The sequence below is a fragment of the Myotis lucifugus genome, unplaced genomic scaffold (genome assembly GCF_000147115.1).
Source record: "Myotis lucifugus unplaced genomic scaffold, Myoluc2.0 scaffold_229, whole genome shotgun sequence".
Classification (NCBI taxonomy): domain Eukaryota; kingdom Metazoa; phylum Chordata; class Mammalia; order Chiroptera; family Vespertilionidae; genus Myotis; species Myotis lucifugus.
The window spans coordinates 957,180-972,825 of NW_005871277.1; the positions used below are offsets into that span (position 1 = coordinate 957,180).

Here is a 15,646-nt window from a genome sequence, read left to right on the forward strand (position 1 = left end):
TTAAGCAGCTTCCAGGTCTGTGGGAGAGGTGAGGGTGACAGGAACAGAGCGGGCAGGTGCCCCGGGACACTCAGGAGCTGCCCCTCAGCCCCGAGCGGCCACGGCCGGGCCGGCTCCAGCCACTCACTCTTCACGGGAAGCACGTTCTGCGGGGAGGCCGGCTGCACGTGGGCCGCGGGCTCCTGGTTCTCCAGCTTCTTGCTCAGGATGTCACTGAAGAAGATCCGGATCAGAGGCACCCCCCACAGGAACTGCAGCTGTTTGGTGACCAAGGGCATTGACTCGTTGAGGCTGGGAAAGAAAAGGAGACCAGGGGGTCGGGTCCACCCGGCGGAGGGCCAGGGAGAGCCCCCGTGGTTCCCTAAGGGGCCTTGCACTGGGAGGTGTAGCAGGACCTGCCACTCAACATGGTCAATAAGATCATACTTTAAAAAGGGGATCCACAAATTGCTGCTGAGGCCTGATGTGGAAGGCACTGCCCTTTATCTTCCCTGTCGCTCCACCCAGACTTCCTGTGCTGCCAACAGCACTACTGCTCTCCCTCGGTCCCCACGCTCCACGTCACAGCATCTCCCAGACGCCCTTTATCTGCCTTCACCCTGATTCCATCCTGTTTACCACTCAGTGGACAAGCCATCTCATGCCTGCCATCTTGTCCTGTTCACAGCCAGCTGCAGGCCTGGCCCACACCCCGCTAACTCTCCAGCCTCCTAGGAGTCTCCCTGCCTTCAATTGCTCCTTCCTCCACTCCACACCGCACCCCAACATCACTCACACCCTGAAACGCGCCTTCATCACCTCCCTGCTCCAGACCCTGTAATGCCTCCCAGCGTCACAGTGGTAACGGCCACCACCCACTGAGCATGGGCCAGGCCTGCGGGAGGCTGACACCGTTTATGTCATTCAACCCTTTGAGACACCTGTACCCCATGTTTCAGATGAGAAAAGTGAGATGAAGCCACTGTCCCAGGTGTCCCCAGAGAACAGGAGTGCAGCTGAGCCCAGGCTGTTCACCTGGTGCTAGTCTGCCCCACCCTCTGCCCACAACATCCCGATGCCCAACACACAGGCCCCTCCATCCTCTTCAGTCTGGGGCAGCGCTCTGGTCGGCAGTTGATAAATAGTCTTTTTAACTGGATGCCACTCAGGCACAAGGAAAGGGGAGAAAAGCGGGGACTTCCTGCCCTGGCCCTCAGTTTTCTGCCTCAAGAGTCCCCGGCAGGGACCCCAGGCCTCAGGCAGACATGGAAAGGAAAACAGCTGAGCAGCACGCCGCCTCAGGTCCCGAGACCCACTTCATTTCAGCCCGGGTGCACATTTAAATTTGTGATGCCACCTTACTTCACCTCTATCTTCTAGAAGTGTTTTTTTAAAAAATATTTTTGAGTTCTCCATTAAAAACGTTAACATTTATATTCCAGCTCCTGAAACACATGTGGAGTGACTTCTATTCCCTTTGAATCATGTACCTTATTTTAGTTTCCCCAAAATACGGCAATCTAGGCAAACAATAGATATTGAAGAAGGAAAGATAATATTAATAGATATTGTTCATAATTTACTAAATGAACAAAATACAAATTAATACAATCCCATTTTTGTGAAAAAACTGGTAGGAAAAAGACTGAATGGAAGTGCACACAGGTTGTCTTAGGAGGTGATTTTTATTCTCGTGTTCTTACCTATACTTATACAATGACTACATATGACTTTTATAATAAGAAACAAACAACATAAGCTAAAATGAAGAAAGAAGGGAGAGGTGGGGGAGAGGCAGGGGAGGCAGGAAGGGCAGGGCTTTGCCCCGGGACTCACCCATAGTCCACCGACTGGGAGAACCAGCCAAGGACGGGGTGCCAGTGGGTCAGGTTGGATTTCTTCTGGGTCACGTACTTCTGACAGTAGCACAGCATCTGCGTGAGCAAACTCACAAACCCATCTGTCTCCTCCTCCAACACTCTGGGGCTGAGGGAGCCCAGATGCAGGAGGTTGCCTGCAAAGAGAGAAGGCTGAGGGCGCGGAGTCCAGACAGACACACTTCATCACCTCGCGACCTGCGCTCTGCCTGGCGCTCAGGCAGCCACGTCTCTGTGCGGGAAGAATTCCACGGGGAGGGGCACTTGTCAGGGCTGGGGCTGCAGGTGGTGCAGGGCCGAGACCTAGGCCAGCCTGGCTTCCCATCCTGGCTCTGCCCCAGGCCAGGGGTGACCCTCCCCCCACCTCTCCCATCTTGTCTCCTCGTCTGTAAGACTGGAATAACGATCCCCACCCTCAATGTGAAGCCTGTATGGACTAACATGTAGAATGTCTGGCACATGGGGATGTGACATTTAGCTCGTATGACATTTTTCTATTATTTTAAAACCAAGGGTTAATGTAAGAAATGACCTTTTTGAAGAATATCTGAATTTCCGGGGAAGTCACTGTTATTCAAAGTTAACCAAGGTTATTTAACATGCCTTGTGTGAGGACTCCCCTAAAATTTGGCCTTAAGAACCTTTTTCTATGTTAGGCACTCAGAATTAGGTACATCTGCAGTTTTCAAATGCTTCTATCCACAAACCCTTTGATCTACAAAGAAAACAATAAAACAGATGATGCAGGCCTTACTCTGATCTAAGCCCTACCCAACTGCGCCCTCCCTTCTCCCAACATGAGAGTTATCCAGGCCTCTCATCACGTTTTTAATTTTCCTTTGGCTGCCAGGAAGCTAAGGGCTAAAATTTAACATTCACTTACACTCACTCAACCAGTTTGCCAAGTTGGATCTATTTCCCACGTGATTTTCAACTTTACATGTCTCGTTTAACTGTCTATCTGATTACATGTTTCCTATTGTAAACACTTCTAATCATTAATAAAAACAGCTCTTGATCTCCCGAAAGGTGAAAAGCAAACCACTTGGGGTTTTCCCGACGCCCAGGACACAATCACATCCCAGCCTCAGCTACTCACCCATTAGACACAGCGTATGGCTTCCTTCTAAACTCTCACAGACATCGCGGCATCGATCTTTAGCTCTTAAAAATGTGATGAACTTACGAAGCATGTCATGAGATTCGACCACAGTGAGGCGCTGCGAACAATTACAGACTGTCAAAGGGGAAGCTGACGGAAGAAGTTCCCACGGGAGCATGAACTTGACCCCTGCAGGTCACCGCCCAGGAGCCCAACATGCTACTGATCACCAAGAAGATGAACAAACACGAGAACCTCTTTCTTTGGGCTGCTAACAAAAGTGTGTCGACAGTGGCCACGGATGTAGAAGAAAAATCAGGGGAAGAGGTGGGAATTAACAGAGAAAACAGTTTACGCTCTAATTTCCAAGGAAGTAAAAAATAGAAGGGGGAACTCAGGGCCCACTTACCTCAGGGGTCACTACGCTGAGATGAGTCACAAGAGCTGGCACAGACATGATGTGGACGAGGAATGGCCGAATCAGATTGTCTGAAAACTGGGCAGCAATCACAGGGCTAGACACAGACAGATCACCTTACTCAGAGAGGTTACCAAGGCCCCCCCAAACCCCTTGAAATTATGCTTCCCATGATGGGGACACCCACTAAGGCAGTGGTTCTCAACCTTCTGGCTCTTTAAATACAGTTCCTCATGTTATGACCCAACCATAAAATTATTTTCGTTGCTACTTCATAACTATAATGTTGCTACTGTTAGGAATCGTCATGTAAATATCTGATATGCAGGATGGTCTTAGGTGACCCCTGTGAAAGGGTCGTTCGACCGCCAAAGGGGTCGCAACCCACAGGTTGAGAACCGCTGCACTAAGGGAAGGCTGAGTCACTAACAGTACAGTCACATGACACAGCTATGAAAAATCAGTTTTGACGTTTTACTGACATGATGTCATCAAAATCTTTCTTTAGCCTACTCGTAATTGTTGTACTTAAGCCCCCTCGGGTGACAAATTCTACAAATGCCCTTCTGGTGGTACATTTAACAGGGTACGCATCCATTCTGGTAAGCACAGCAGGGGAGGGGGCAAACGAAGTTTAATGCATAGTCTCAGCCATCAGAGAGCTGGGGCCGCAATCAGGGAGCTGGAGAGGCACACGGGCACAGCCGGAAACCAGGGCCAGCGGTCCATGCACCAGGTAAAGAGGGTCCCAGCTAATGAAAGGAGCAGGGCGAGTTTGGGAAGGTTCCCATGTACCATTACTTAAAGAAACATATTGTTTTAGAGTACAGAGATGTGCCAATATGGGAAGCAAGTTTAAAGAATAAGGAGTAATGAGTGTGGGCTCTGGAGTCGTATGGCCTGAGTTTAATTGTTGGCCCTACCACTCGCCGCTGTGTGACCAAGGACAAGTGGCTTACCCTCTGGGCCTTAGCTTCCTCATCTATAAAGTGGAGCGAGAGAATGTGGTGAGGAGTCAGTTAATATGTGTAGACGCCTTAAACAACATGTGGCCCTTCAGAAGCAAGTACGTTTCCTACTTACCGCAACGCCAGAGAAAAGGCCGCAGTCAAAGTGCCTTTGGACAGACAAGGCCGGGGTCTGGCCAGGCCACGGGTTAACAATATCTGCAAAGAACATTTTAACTGGTCAGGGGATGATGCCAACTTTGTATTCATTTGTTCATAAAAAAAGAAGCATAAAAGTAAAAGTGCCTCGGATAAAAAACTATATTGGAATGTTTTTAAAAAATGAGGAGAGAGAAAAGTAATGGGATGGAGTAGCAGTAGCTTGTTGGGCTCCTGGGGGGTGACCTGCAGGGGTCAAGTTCATGGGATGGATGAAGCGACGGTTCATTAATACTACCCCTTCACCTTTAAATGATATGTTTAATCTTTTACATAATAAACAGTTAAAAAAAATTAACAGTTGATACAAAGCCCAGACTTAACACTGCAAGACAGGCTAGATTTCAGAAGCAGTTCCGAGTTACGGTGTCAGGTGGACCGCTTCGCACTGGGAGGACCTATGGACAATGTCGCCTGTGTGTGGAACAGATAAACACATCTCCAACATGTTTTTAACAGCTAAACAATGCAATACTCACACATACTCAACCCGTTTCTACTATGGACATTTAGGTTGCTTCTAAGTTTTCATCATTCGAATAAAGTCTGTGGCACATCTTTAATGATTCTGTTAGAATAAATTCTTTGAGGGGCATTACTGCACTGACTGCACTGGTAGATTCTTTGTAGAAGGATCTTATAACTCCAACTAAAGTCATCCCTATTTCCTTTGCTCAGTTATGATGGGTCTTCTCTTCTCAAAAGGAGTTCCTCTTGCAACAAGTTTCTTGACTAGTTTTTATATTGCCAGGTCTCCATTTCACTCTTCACTATCTTTTCTACTAGATTTCAGAAGCAGTTCCGAGTTATGGTGTCAGGTGGACCACTTCGCACTGGGAGGACCTATGGACAATGTCGCCTGTGTGTGGAACAAACGGAGCCACATCAGGACAGAGCCCATGGCTGAATCAATGCTACTTCTCAGGAATCCTAAACACCAATTCGGCTTCTGACCATTCCTTGGCATATGGGCTGGCACAAAAGGTGCAGTGTGGACAGAAGGCTGTTTGAGGACAGAGCCAGAAAGTTAATTCCAGACACCAACCAAGGAGCCAGAGGGAACCAGCCTGAGGCCTCCTCCCTCAGTTTCAATTTCAAGTGACCGGACTGCACCTGTAGCCAAAGATAGAGCACATTGAAGGGATCCTGGGGCCACCGCCCCCCTTTACACAAACCACAGTGACCCAGGCCGGGGAAGGCAGGAGAGGTCACTGAGCATTAAACTCTTCCTGCAAAGCATTTCTGCGAGGAGGGCGCCAGATGTGCCAAAACCAAACACATAACACCAAGTTCAGGTGTGGAGCGTGAGGTCACCTATTACAGGAGGAGCTCACCCATCAGGGGGTGGGGGCACAGACCTGCAGCACAGAGTAAAGTCCACGCTGGTTGAGATGTCCCATTATATTTGCACAGATGTGGTTCATGGCTGGTCGGAGACTCTCGCCTAAGGAAAGAAAAAGGACTGAGGAAAGAAACCCAGCAAATCTCTGGCAGCAAATCTCTGGTCGCAAGAGGAACTGCTTAGGTGGGACAGAAAATCGGGCCCAGGCAGCGAGATGCTCCCTGGCCTGCCTTCCCGCTTCCCTTGGGACTGGGACCAGAGTCCACGGAGATGCTGCATATCTGCATTCTCTCTCCCGAAGGCCTGGCTCAAGTGTCGCCTCTCAGGTAACAGGGCCCAGCATTCCCCCAGCCATCAGGAAGGGCCCGGCCTTGAGCTCCAGAGCACCTTTCCATTTCCCTCCGAGGGCACAGAACTTTCTGTGCTCTGTGGCTGCCTCCTCTCCAACGAGAGACAAGCTCCCGGCAGGGCCCAGGGCTCATCATATTTTAAATCCTCCCCAGAATCCAGGATAATGCCTTGAAATAAATCCTTCTTCCTGCGTAGGGCCTCTGCATACAGTTTCCTCGGCTTTTGGAGGTTTGTCCCTCTTCACTCAGTGGCTCTGACTCTCCCCCAGCTCTGAGCTCACTTGTCACTTCTGCAGGAAGGCCTGAGCCCCGAAGGAGCAGGGCAAGGCTGTCCCTGCCCCACTAAACTCGCATTTCTCTTCCTTCTGAGCGCCGCTTCATGTCGCGACAGAGGATATGCATGTGACTTCTCTTTAATGTCCGTCTCCCCACCAGCCTCTACGTTCTGTGAGCTGCAGTTCAGCAGGTAAAGCCCTGGAGGCCAGTGGCCGCCTCTGTACCTCCAGGGCCTGCACAGCACATGGCACCCAGTAGGCTCTTTGCTGAATGGATGGATGAAGTGACGGTATGAAAAACATAAAGCTAAGCATAATGTTCAGGGAAGGAGGCAGCATGACAGTGCACATTTTATGGCCAAAGAGAATTACTTGCTGCTGATTCACCAAATGAAACGGCAAGGCTTAGTGAGTGCCTCCCCTGGGGCTTGTGATGGCAAAAGTGCTTCTTACAAAGTAGAAAAGGTGCCCAAGCTCTGCGACTTAGGACAGACGTTGAACAAGTCCCACAGACCTTTTCCCCGGAGAATTTTCCACGTTGAAGTGTCTGTGAAGGTGACAAGCATCGTGAGGTACAGTGTGACGAGTCTGGATTCTTGTAGGATTTCAGGCTGGAAACAATGAAGAGGAAGGTTAAGACACACACACCCCAGTCCCAGACAGCGAAGCAACCATTCTGTAATTTTGCTGAGTGTTCTCGGGCTCAAGTAGTGAGTCAGGTTATAAGTACATATTCTTCTTCTTTGTCTCTTAGGGGATGACCACTGTCAGGAGTTAAACGACAGGGATTTTGACCCACGAGTGATTGCCTACGGAATCTAAGTACTCCCGGAATGGAGCACTGAGGATCCTGGGAAACAGGTGACCAGCGCTGGCCTGCTGGTTTTGCGTGCATTAGGAGCATGTGTATGCTCAGCCGTTCCCTGGAGCAACAGAGTGGAAATGCAGTCGAGCATAACAGGGACCCTGGGTTCAGACTTCTGCCTTTACCACTTCCTAGCTCTGTGACCGTGGGCAAGTTTCTTAACCTTTCTGTGCCTCGAATGCTCATCTGTTGACTAGGGATAGTATGGCTGTTGTAAGGAATAAACAATTCGTGTACATAAAGCACTAAGAGCAGCGCCCAATACAAAGATTAACTCTGCAATACTGGCTGTTGTTATACACTGTTTCACAAGAGCAGGCTGGAGAAAGGCCCGATTCCTGTCTAGGCTCAGAAACTTAGCATGTGCACTGCAAGGGATCCTGGAAACCAGCTAGTGATGGCGAACCTATGATACGCGTGTCAGAGGTGATGCGTGAACTCATTTTTTTGGTTGATTTTTCTTTGTTAAGTGGCATTTAAATATATAAAATAAATATCAAAAATATAAATCTTTGTTTTACTATGGTTGCAAAGATCAAAAAATTTCTATATGTGACACGGCACCAGAGTTAAGCTAGGGTTTTTCAAAATGCTGACAGGCCCGAGCTCAAAAGGTTCGCCATCACTGATAGTTGAAAGCTCTAAGCTCACAGAATAAGCGAAGGGAAGTGCCTTGTTCAAGGCCACATGAGGAATTTGGAGCAGATTGAGGCCTACATTTAGATATTCCCGGCTTCGGATCTGGTGTTCTTTTCTCCTAATGTGTGTTTCTCTGCATGAACTTAAAAATTTTTTTTTCAAAGCAGAAGCGCCTCTTCTCAAAGAGAAATCCATTGTGGAATGCAGACGCAGGAAGCAGGTAATAGAGAAGACCACTGCTCCGATGCCTCGAGAGGGATGGCTGGGAACGGATCCCTGGGAGCTCTGCTGACATTCACGCCATCGCTCAGCTGCTACCCAAGTCCTTGCCAAGCCTCTGTCCCGGAAACTACATCCTAAAGGCCCCAGGTGGGAAGGATACATTTACAGTGTTTCATTTTACCTTGAGCTGCTCAAGAAACTCACAGCAATGCCACAGCATGTCCTTGATCTGTTTAATCCATAAGAGGGTGAGATCCTTGGAAAGAGCCAGGGACACATACCACACCTACAAGCAGGAGAAAGAGAAATGTAATGGGCAGTTACAGGGATCAAATTACATATGGTCTAGCTATTGGCCAGTGCCAGATAAGGCGATGAGAATCAATGGACAGATAGGCAGCCAATAAGGCTTAATTTAACCCTACACCCACCCTCTTACCTTGGGTTCATTCTCAGCATCCATACTGCTCAGGATGCAGCGACACAACTTTTCAAATCTCTGCAGAGAGGCAGAAGGGGGGTCATAAATTCCAGCAACTGATAAAAATGGGAAAGAAGCAAATGTTTGGTGGGCACCTGGCATCTATTACAGATGACTATTTCCTGGAACTGTATTTTCTGGGCTAATTCTAACCCTAAAGGTATAACCAGTATGTTTTGTTTGGTTTGCAGGATCTAAAAGGAATTTGAAATTAGCTACCAATTCTTACAAATGAGAAAACTGAGCATAAAGAAGTCCAGCATCTCTTTAAAAAAAATCAGGGTCCACCCCTGGCTGCAGAGGAGTAGAGGCCGTGCCCTCTGGATGGGCGTGCCACAGACCCCATCGCTCCCTCTGAGGTCTCACCACCACTGTGAGTTACCATGTATTATGACTTATATTATGTTTTATCTCATCAATGGCTTCTTTCACTCTTTTTTTTTAAATATATTTTTATTGATTTCAGAGAGGAAGGGAGAGGGAAAGAGATAGAGAAACATCAATGATGAGAGAGAATCACTGACCAGCTGCCTCCTGCACGCCCCCTACTAGGGATTGAGCCCACAACCCAGGCATATGCCCTTGACCAGAATTGAACCCGGAACCTTCAGTCCTCAGTCACTCTTTCACCTAACCTCCCTGGCCCCCGTATGCATCTGAGTCCAACAAGTGCTCTTAATAGTCGATGAGAAAAGATTTGTGAGGAGGTCCAGAAGCACTGGGCGTAATCCCTGCAAATCAGGCCCCAAGAAGACAAAAGGGCAGGATGTGGGAGGGGCGGAGAGCTGCCCTAAGGACGGGATGCCTTAGCATTTATAAAAGACCTGGCAGACAGAAAGGACGATGTATGTTTGCTATTATTATTTTACCTCGTTATCTTCTTTCATTCTGAACAAGAACAGCAGTTTCCTGGCAATCTTAAAAATACAAAGTGCACTTCTTCTACTGGACCCAGCGTCATCTGCTTTAAAAAACTCATCGATCTCTCTCCTAAGGGAGGGATAGGTAAAAAACAAACAAACAAACTTTTTTCATTAGGAGCTCCCAGCAGCCGGAAGGCTTTTTCAGAACTGTTAGAGAAAATGCCTTCTTTTCTGGCTATTGCTTGGGAGCAAGAGAAAACTCGCTGAGAGTTCCTGGCACCCACCTGATGTCCCTCTGGAGTCGCCTCCGACAGAGAAAACTCCGCACGCGGGCCTGAATCCCGATGGCCGCCCGCTCCCGCTCCCTCTGCACCAGCCTTTCCTCCCGAGCCTGCCGGGCTCTATCGATGAACCACGCTCGCGAGGTCTGAGAAACGGTGAACATGTTTGCAAAGGTGCACAAACCCTGCAAGGGAAATGGCGAGCCGTCGGTGTAGATCACTGTATGAGAAACACACACAGCAAGGGGTTCAAGAGCAAAGGGTGGGCAGGGGTGTGGGCAGCAGCAGAGAGCTACCCAGGGCCCTCCACCACCTCCCAAAGTGCTAACAGCTCTCCTGGCACAAGTCCCAATTCCTATCGGCTCTTTTCATGCAGCTCACCAGGGCAGCACTGCTGCTTCCTGTATTAAATAATTACATCTTCTTGAGAGAAAATGCGCAGCGCCTGGCCTAGGGCATGGGTCCTGTAATCGTTTAATGAATGAACAAAGCACGACTCAGTCCCATCCATAAACTTCTAATGCAAGCCATGCGTCCTCTAGGTCAGGGGTCCCTAGATATTTGAATTCTTTGGAGCAGTCCACAGTATTTGGGAGCCAGCACCAAGCAGTCCGCTTTTATTTTGCCAAGTCAAGACTTGAGGGAAAAACCAAAGATGAATATTTACCGTCACTGTTACTTTTATTCATCCATTCATTCAATGAATATTTACTGGTACCTACCTTGTGCCAGTACTAAAAAAAGTGTTTCATTTTTTTAAAGGATCGTTTTAACAAAAAGCCAAAGGTGCGTGATTTCAGAATGCAAGACAATCATTAAATTGAATATGTTCTGTTTTATGTGTAACTTATTCCTTTGTCCTACTGATCCCATTCCTCCAAGGACCACTGACGCCTTTAGCGCAGAGCCTCTCCCCTCCGCTGGCTGGAACTTTTGGATAGAGGCTCTAAATGACCCGTTACACTGGTTGTTTTTTAATCCTCACCCGAGGATACTTTTTTTTTTAAAGAGAGAGAGGACAGGAGAGAGAAACCTCGATGTGAGAGAGAAACATCAATCAGTTGACTCCCATCTGTGCCCCGACCAGAGATGGAACCCACAGCCCAGGTGTGTGCCCTGACTGGGAATCGAACCCACAACCTTTTCGAGCATGGGACGACGCTCCGACCTACTGAGCCACCTGGCCAGGGCTACATATTTGTATCTCAATCACCAATAACTCTTTTCCCAAAGGGATGGCTTTGGCTAGCAGCCTCAAGCACATAGTACTGGTCCCTAGAACCTCCCGTACTAAGATGATTTCTTTAGATGCTTGATAACTTTGTCACTCTATCCAAAATATGTAATCAGCCTGACTGACAAAAGCACTGAAATGAATTATCATAAACCCAGACTTCTAGAAGACAAGCTCTTTACTAGGTTACTTCACTCACAGCAGCACCCACATGAAAACATCATCAAGAATGAAAGGGTCATGGGAGACTCCTCCTATGTCGACATACCGAAGGACCTCTGTGGCCCCTTTTCAACACTGCTTCACATCCTGTTAAACAAGTCTTTTCCAACACGTGCATGGCTCATCAGTAATTCTCAGAACAAATGAACAAAGTCCGCCTGACCATACGAGGGAGAGTAAGAAGACTGGCGAGAAGAAGGGCTTCTGAATCGTTCACTCTTTTGGCCCCAGCAGCGGAAGTCCAGAGAGCTCACCTGAGGACCTGCCTGTGTCGCAGAAATGCCAAGTAATCATCAGTGATCTCGCAGGGGACTCACGGCCACGGGCAGCTTCTCCCCTCAGAGGAGCTTGTCCTCTCTGGCTGAAGCAGAAGAAAAAAAATCCAGACTTAGGGTTAAGTTTTATAGGTAGGGCATCCTACATCTTCCTCACCGAGTAAAGTAATACATTCAGTGCCTCTGGTTTAAAAAACAACAACACTGTGTTCTCTTTAGTTAATGTCTGGTCTAAATGTTAACCTTTAGCGCCACAGTCCTCACCGTTTAAAAGGAACTGGTTGAAAATACAGTTGGCCCTTGAACGACACAGGTTTGAAACGCATGGGTCCACTTATACATGGATTTTTTTTCCAATAAATACGGTAAATGTATTTCCTCTTATGATTTTCTTAACATTTTTTCTCTAGCTTACTTCATTGTAGGAATACCATATATTATATGTTAACATACAAAAATGTGTTAATTGATTGTTTATGTCATCAGTAAGGTTTCCAGTGAATAGTAGGCCATTAGCAGTTCAGTTTTGGGGGAGTCAAAAGTTATACATGGATTTTCAACTGCGTTTGGGGGCGCGGGGGGTGTCAGTGCCCCAACCCCTGTGTTGTTCGAAGAAGTTATAATCCCAAAGAAGTTAATGAATTAAAACTTTATATGCGTTGTGATGTAAGCAAGAATAACGGGATAGAATATTAAAAAGCCACTGAAAATAATGTTTGACATTTTTAACAACACTGAAAACTATTTATGCCTAAGAAATTGTGTGAACCAGTATGATTCCAATTACATGAAAAAGAAAAGTGCACACAGAGAAAAAACTAGGGGGAAAATATACCAGAATGTTACATAAGAGTGGTTGTTTAGAGAGCATGGCATTGTGGGAAATTTTGCTTCTTTACTGGGTCTATTTTCTAGGTTTCCTTCAGAAAGCGCATGGCGAGGCAGCATGGTACTAAGAGGCACTCCCTCGCTCTGCCATGTACTGTCGGGTGATGTCTCAGAGCCTGTCTTCCTCCACTGATTAGCTCACAGGCCAGGCATGAGGACTAAATGAGATGATGTACATCAAGTATCTACTGAGGTGGCAGACGAGCACAGTCAGTAAGTCTAATGTATTATTATTATTACTATTTTTAAAAAATTTTTAAATCCTCACCTGAGGATATGTTTATTGATTTTTAGAGAGGGAGGAAGGGAGATGGGGAGAGAGAGGGAGAGCAAGGAAGAGGGAGGAAGAGAAAAGTGGAAGAAAGAGGGAAGGAGAGGGAGAAACATCGATTGGTTGCCTCCCATATGTGCCCGGACCAGGGATCAAACCCCCAACCTGACCCAGAATGAACTTACAACCTTTCGGTGTATAGGACACTCAAACCAACTGAGCCACCCGGCCAGGGCTAATGTATTATTTTTATAGACACAAAGTTTTTCTTGGTTTTTTTTTAGTCTTCTGTCACTCAGTTCTTGGGGCGGGAGATAATGTTGGGACCCTTACATTCCTCACCCATTAGACAGGACTGGGTACGCTAAGATTCACCAGTCTGGTCACATGGGCAGTGAACCCCTGGCCCTGTTCAGATTGGGTAATAGCTTTAAGCTCCTGAGAGCTGCAAAGGAGCTGGGCCCAAGCCAGGAGCACAGTGGTTATGTGCTTTCCTTAATATGTAGACAGTCCCTCATACGTGGGGGAGAAGAGGGAGCCTCGTCCTAATGGAAAAATAGGAGGCTGCACACAAACTGTGACTAAGTACCTGTCAGACTATAGCAAGGCCTGGTTAGCATCGTCTATAGGTTGTTGAAACTGGGGCATATAATGAAACCAATTTTCCCATAGGCTAATAGGCTAATTGATATAAACAAGAGTTAAGTTCCTATGGCATCTCATCAATGTTATAATGAAACGACACTGAACAAAACTATGTTATTGGAGGACCTGCTGGATCTCAAACTTTCACTTCTCCAGGGGCCGCTCAGGATAAGATCCCTTCCTTGAGACCATCATCCCGTCACCAATGTTATATGCTGGTTTCTGTTTACAACATACGATAGCCTATACTTTGCAGTTTTTCTCATTCTTTCTTATTCACCTGCTCCACCTATATTGTCTACTATAATTCATCAATAAGATAAAATACATTATGAAGTATTTATTAGGTGCTTACGCTGGCAAATGCCACTGAGAATCAAAGGAAAGGCTGTGTGTGACAGAACAAGCTTTGGATCGGACGAAGCAGTCCTTGGTTCTTTTCAGTTCCGGTTCTACCTCATTTGCCAAGTTACTTGCCCTCTTTAGGCCTCAGTTTCCTTATCTGTAAACTGAGAGTCATAATAGTAACATATCTACTTCCTAGGGCTGCCGAGAGGTTTAAATTAAGGTTAAATGAAACATTTACCCTTCTTGTACCTCAATTCAGTCATCATGACACTGTCATTAGCATTAAATGAGAAAATATTAATAAAAGCATCTGGAAACGAATAGTATATAAGTGAGCTTTACTGTTTTGTCCTTAAGCAGCTTGCAATCCAGTTAGGAAAACAACAGTGACATGGTGGGACGATTAGGAGACAAGAGGCTGGTGACCATCAAGATCATATGAAAAGCAAAAGGAAAACATGTTGCTTGAGCACCCAAATCCTTCCTAAGTGATCTCCTCTAATGAGACAGCTCCCCCTCCTCCCCGAGATCATTTAGTATCTCCCATAGCCCAGGTCAGACCATCAGGAAGGGTCACAGCCACTATTTTCATAAGAAGAGACAGGACTCGGCCTCCCCTTACTTCAGTATTCCCACAGGACCTGCTCAAAATCGGCCTTTTCTGGATCAGGGCCGATTCCAACTTCATGGGGAATTATGAAAGAGACGAGACTCCAAAGAGTATTGTTCAAGGGTGAGGCGCCATAAATACCAACTGCTGACCGAGCCGGAAGGATTCTGCCTCTTTGGTGGGAGGAGCTGAGCAGCCAGTCCAATGACCACCACAACCCAGATGCTGCTGTTTTCGATCTCACCTTCACGGGAGCAAATGAAATGTGGAGACGGGGCAGGACTTGTCAGGGGTCGCTAGGCTCCTGAATTTGAACTCAGATCCGACTCCAAAACAATTATTTGTAAATGAAACACACAAGACCCAGAGAGTTCCCGACTCACAGAACAGCAAAGAAAAGCTGAGAATGCGAGGCTGCTCGTGCGGCTGTCAGAGTCAAATGTCGAACAAGCTTTTCTTTACCGATATCACTAACTCCAGCTGCCTTTTCTGACAGCTGAGCAACTGGCATGGCACTAAAACTCCCATTATACAATAGGCTCTGTGAGACGAGCTAATCACGCCATCTCACAGCGGAGGAAGCCGAGGCTCGGGGAGGTGAAGCACTCACCCGAGGTCACAGCGAGAAAAGAGGATTCGAACTCGGGTTTCAGCGACTCCTAAGACCCGGCGTCTTCCCTTGGCATCAACCACAATAACAAAGCTTTTTCATCCGGCATTAGTACGTTTCTAAAGGCCCCACGAATGAAAAGAGATACGCCAGCCGCTAACACCTGCCCCTCCGACAAGAGAGGCGGGGACCCTGCCCCAGGGTTACCCTCCCTTAAGGTCCCCGGCCCCACCACCCAGTGCACCCACGGTCCTGATCCCGCTCGCTACTCGCAGGCCGCAGACCTTTACCCGCTCGAGGCCCCCGCGCTCGGGATCGGAGCCGCAGCGACTGTCGCCTCAGCCCAATACCCCTGAGCTCTGCCGGACCCGGGGCAGCGATCGAGACTCCACCACCATCTTGCCCCGGGGTGTTCTTTCTCCGAGCTCCGTCGGGAAACAACTCTCCAGTTCCGGCCAACGACAGTTCCGGAGACCTTCTCCACCGGGAATGACAACCTCCCTGAATCTTCTTCACCGCTCTGTAAGCTGAAACAGTGGGGCATTCAGGAGCGGGACCAACGCCCGACCCAGCAGAGAGGAGATGCAACCTATTCCAGCCAGGCATGTTGGAAAGAATGCGGCCCACGTCTAGGAGTACAGCGGATCCTTTAAGAAAGCGCCCTCTGCGGGGCGGAAGTGAGG

At 47.8% G+C, this 15,646-nt stretch overlaps 1 protein-coding gene across 11 annotated transcripts in view; it reads right to left on the minus strand.

Annotated features, from left to right (window-relative positions):
• UBE3B (ubiquitin protein ligase E3B) overlaps positions 1–15,583 on the minus strand; it is a 33,434-nt gene extending 17,851 nt beyond the window's left edge. The window contains exons 1-14 of one of the 11 annotated variants that reach the window (XM_023762044.1): positions 15,254–15,366; positions 14,964–15,082; positions 11,571–11,673; positions 9,864–10,045; positions 9,586–9,706; positions 8,675–8,734; positions 8,417–8,521; positions 7,024–7,120; positions 5,901–5,986; positions 4,460–4,542; positions 3,368–3,473; positions 2,956–3,076; positions 1,816–1,993; positions 128–291 (exon numbers count right to left, since the gene is read on the minus strand). In XM_023762044.1, the coding sequence (XP_023617812.1) occupies positions 128–291; positions 1,816–1,993; positions 2,956–3,076; positions 3,368–3,473; positions 4,460–4,542; positions 5,901–5,986; positions 7,024–7,120; positions 8,417–8,521; positions 8,675–8,734; positions 9,586–9,706; positions 9,864–10,024 (1,282 nt within the window). In that variant the 5' untranslated portion in view covers positions 10,025–10,045; positions 11,571–11,673; positions 14,964–15,082; positions 15,254–15,366. Of the gene's footprint in view, positions 1–127; positions 292–1,815; positions 1,994–2,955; positions 3,077–3,367; positions 3,474–4,459; positions 4,543–5,900; positions 5,987–7,023; positions 7,121–8,416; positions 8,522–8,674; positions 8,735–9,585; positions 9,707–9,863; positions 10,081–11,570; positions 11,678–14,963; positions 15,083–15,247 lie in introns of all 11 variants that reach the window. The other 10 variants (XM_014463964.2, XM_023762043.1, XM_014463965.2 and 7 more) reach the window with 10 other exon arrangements.
• Between the last annotated feature and the right edge of the window lie 63 nt (positions 15,584–15,646).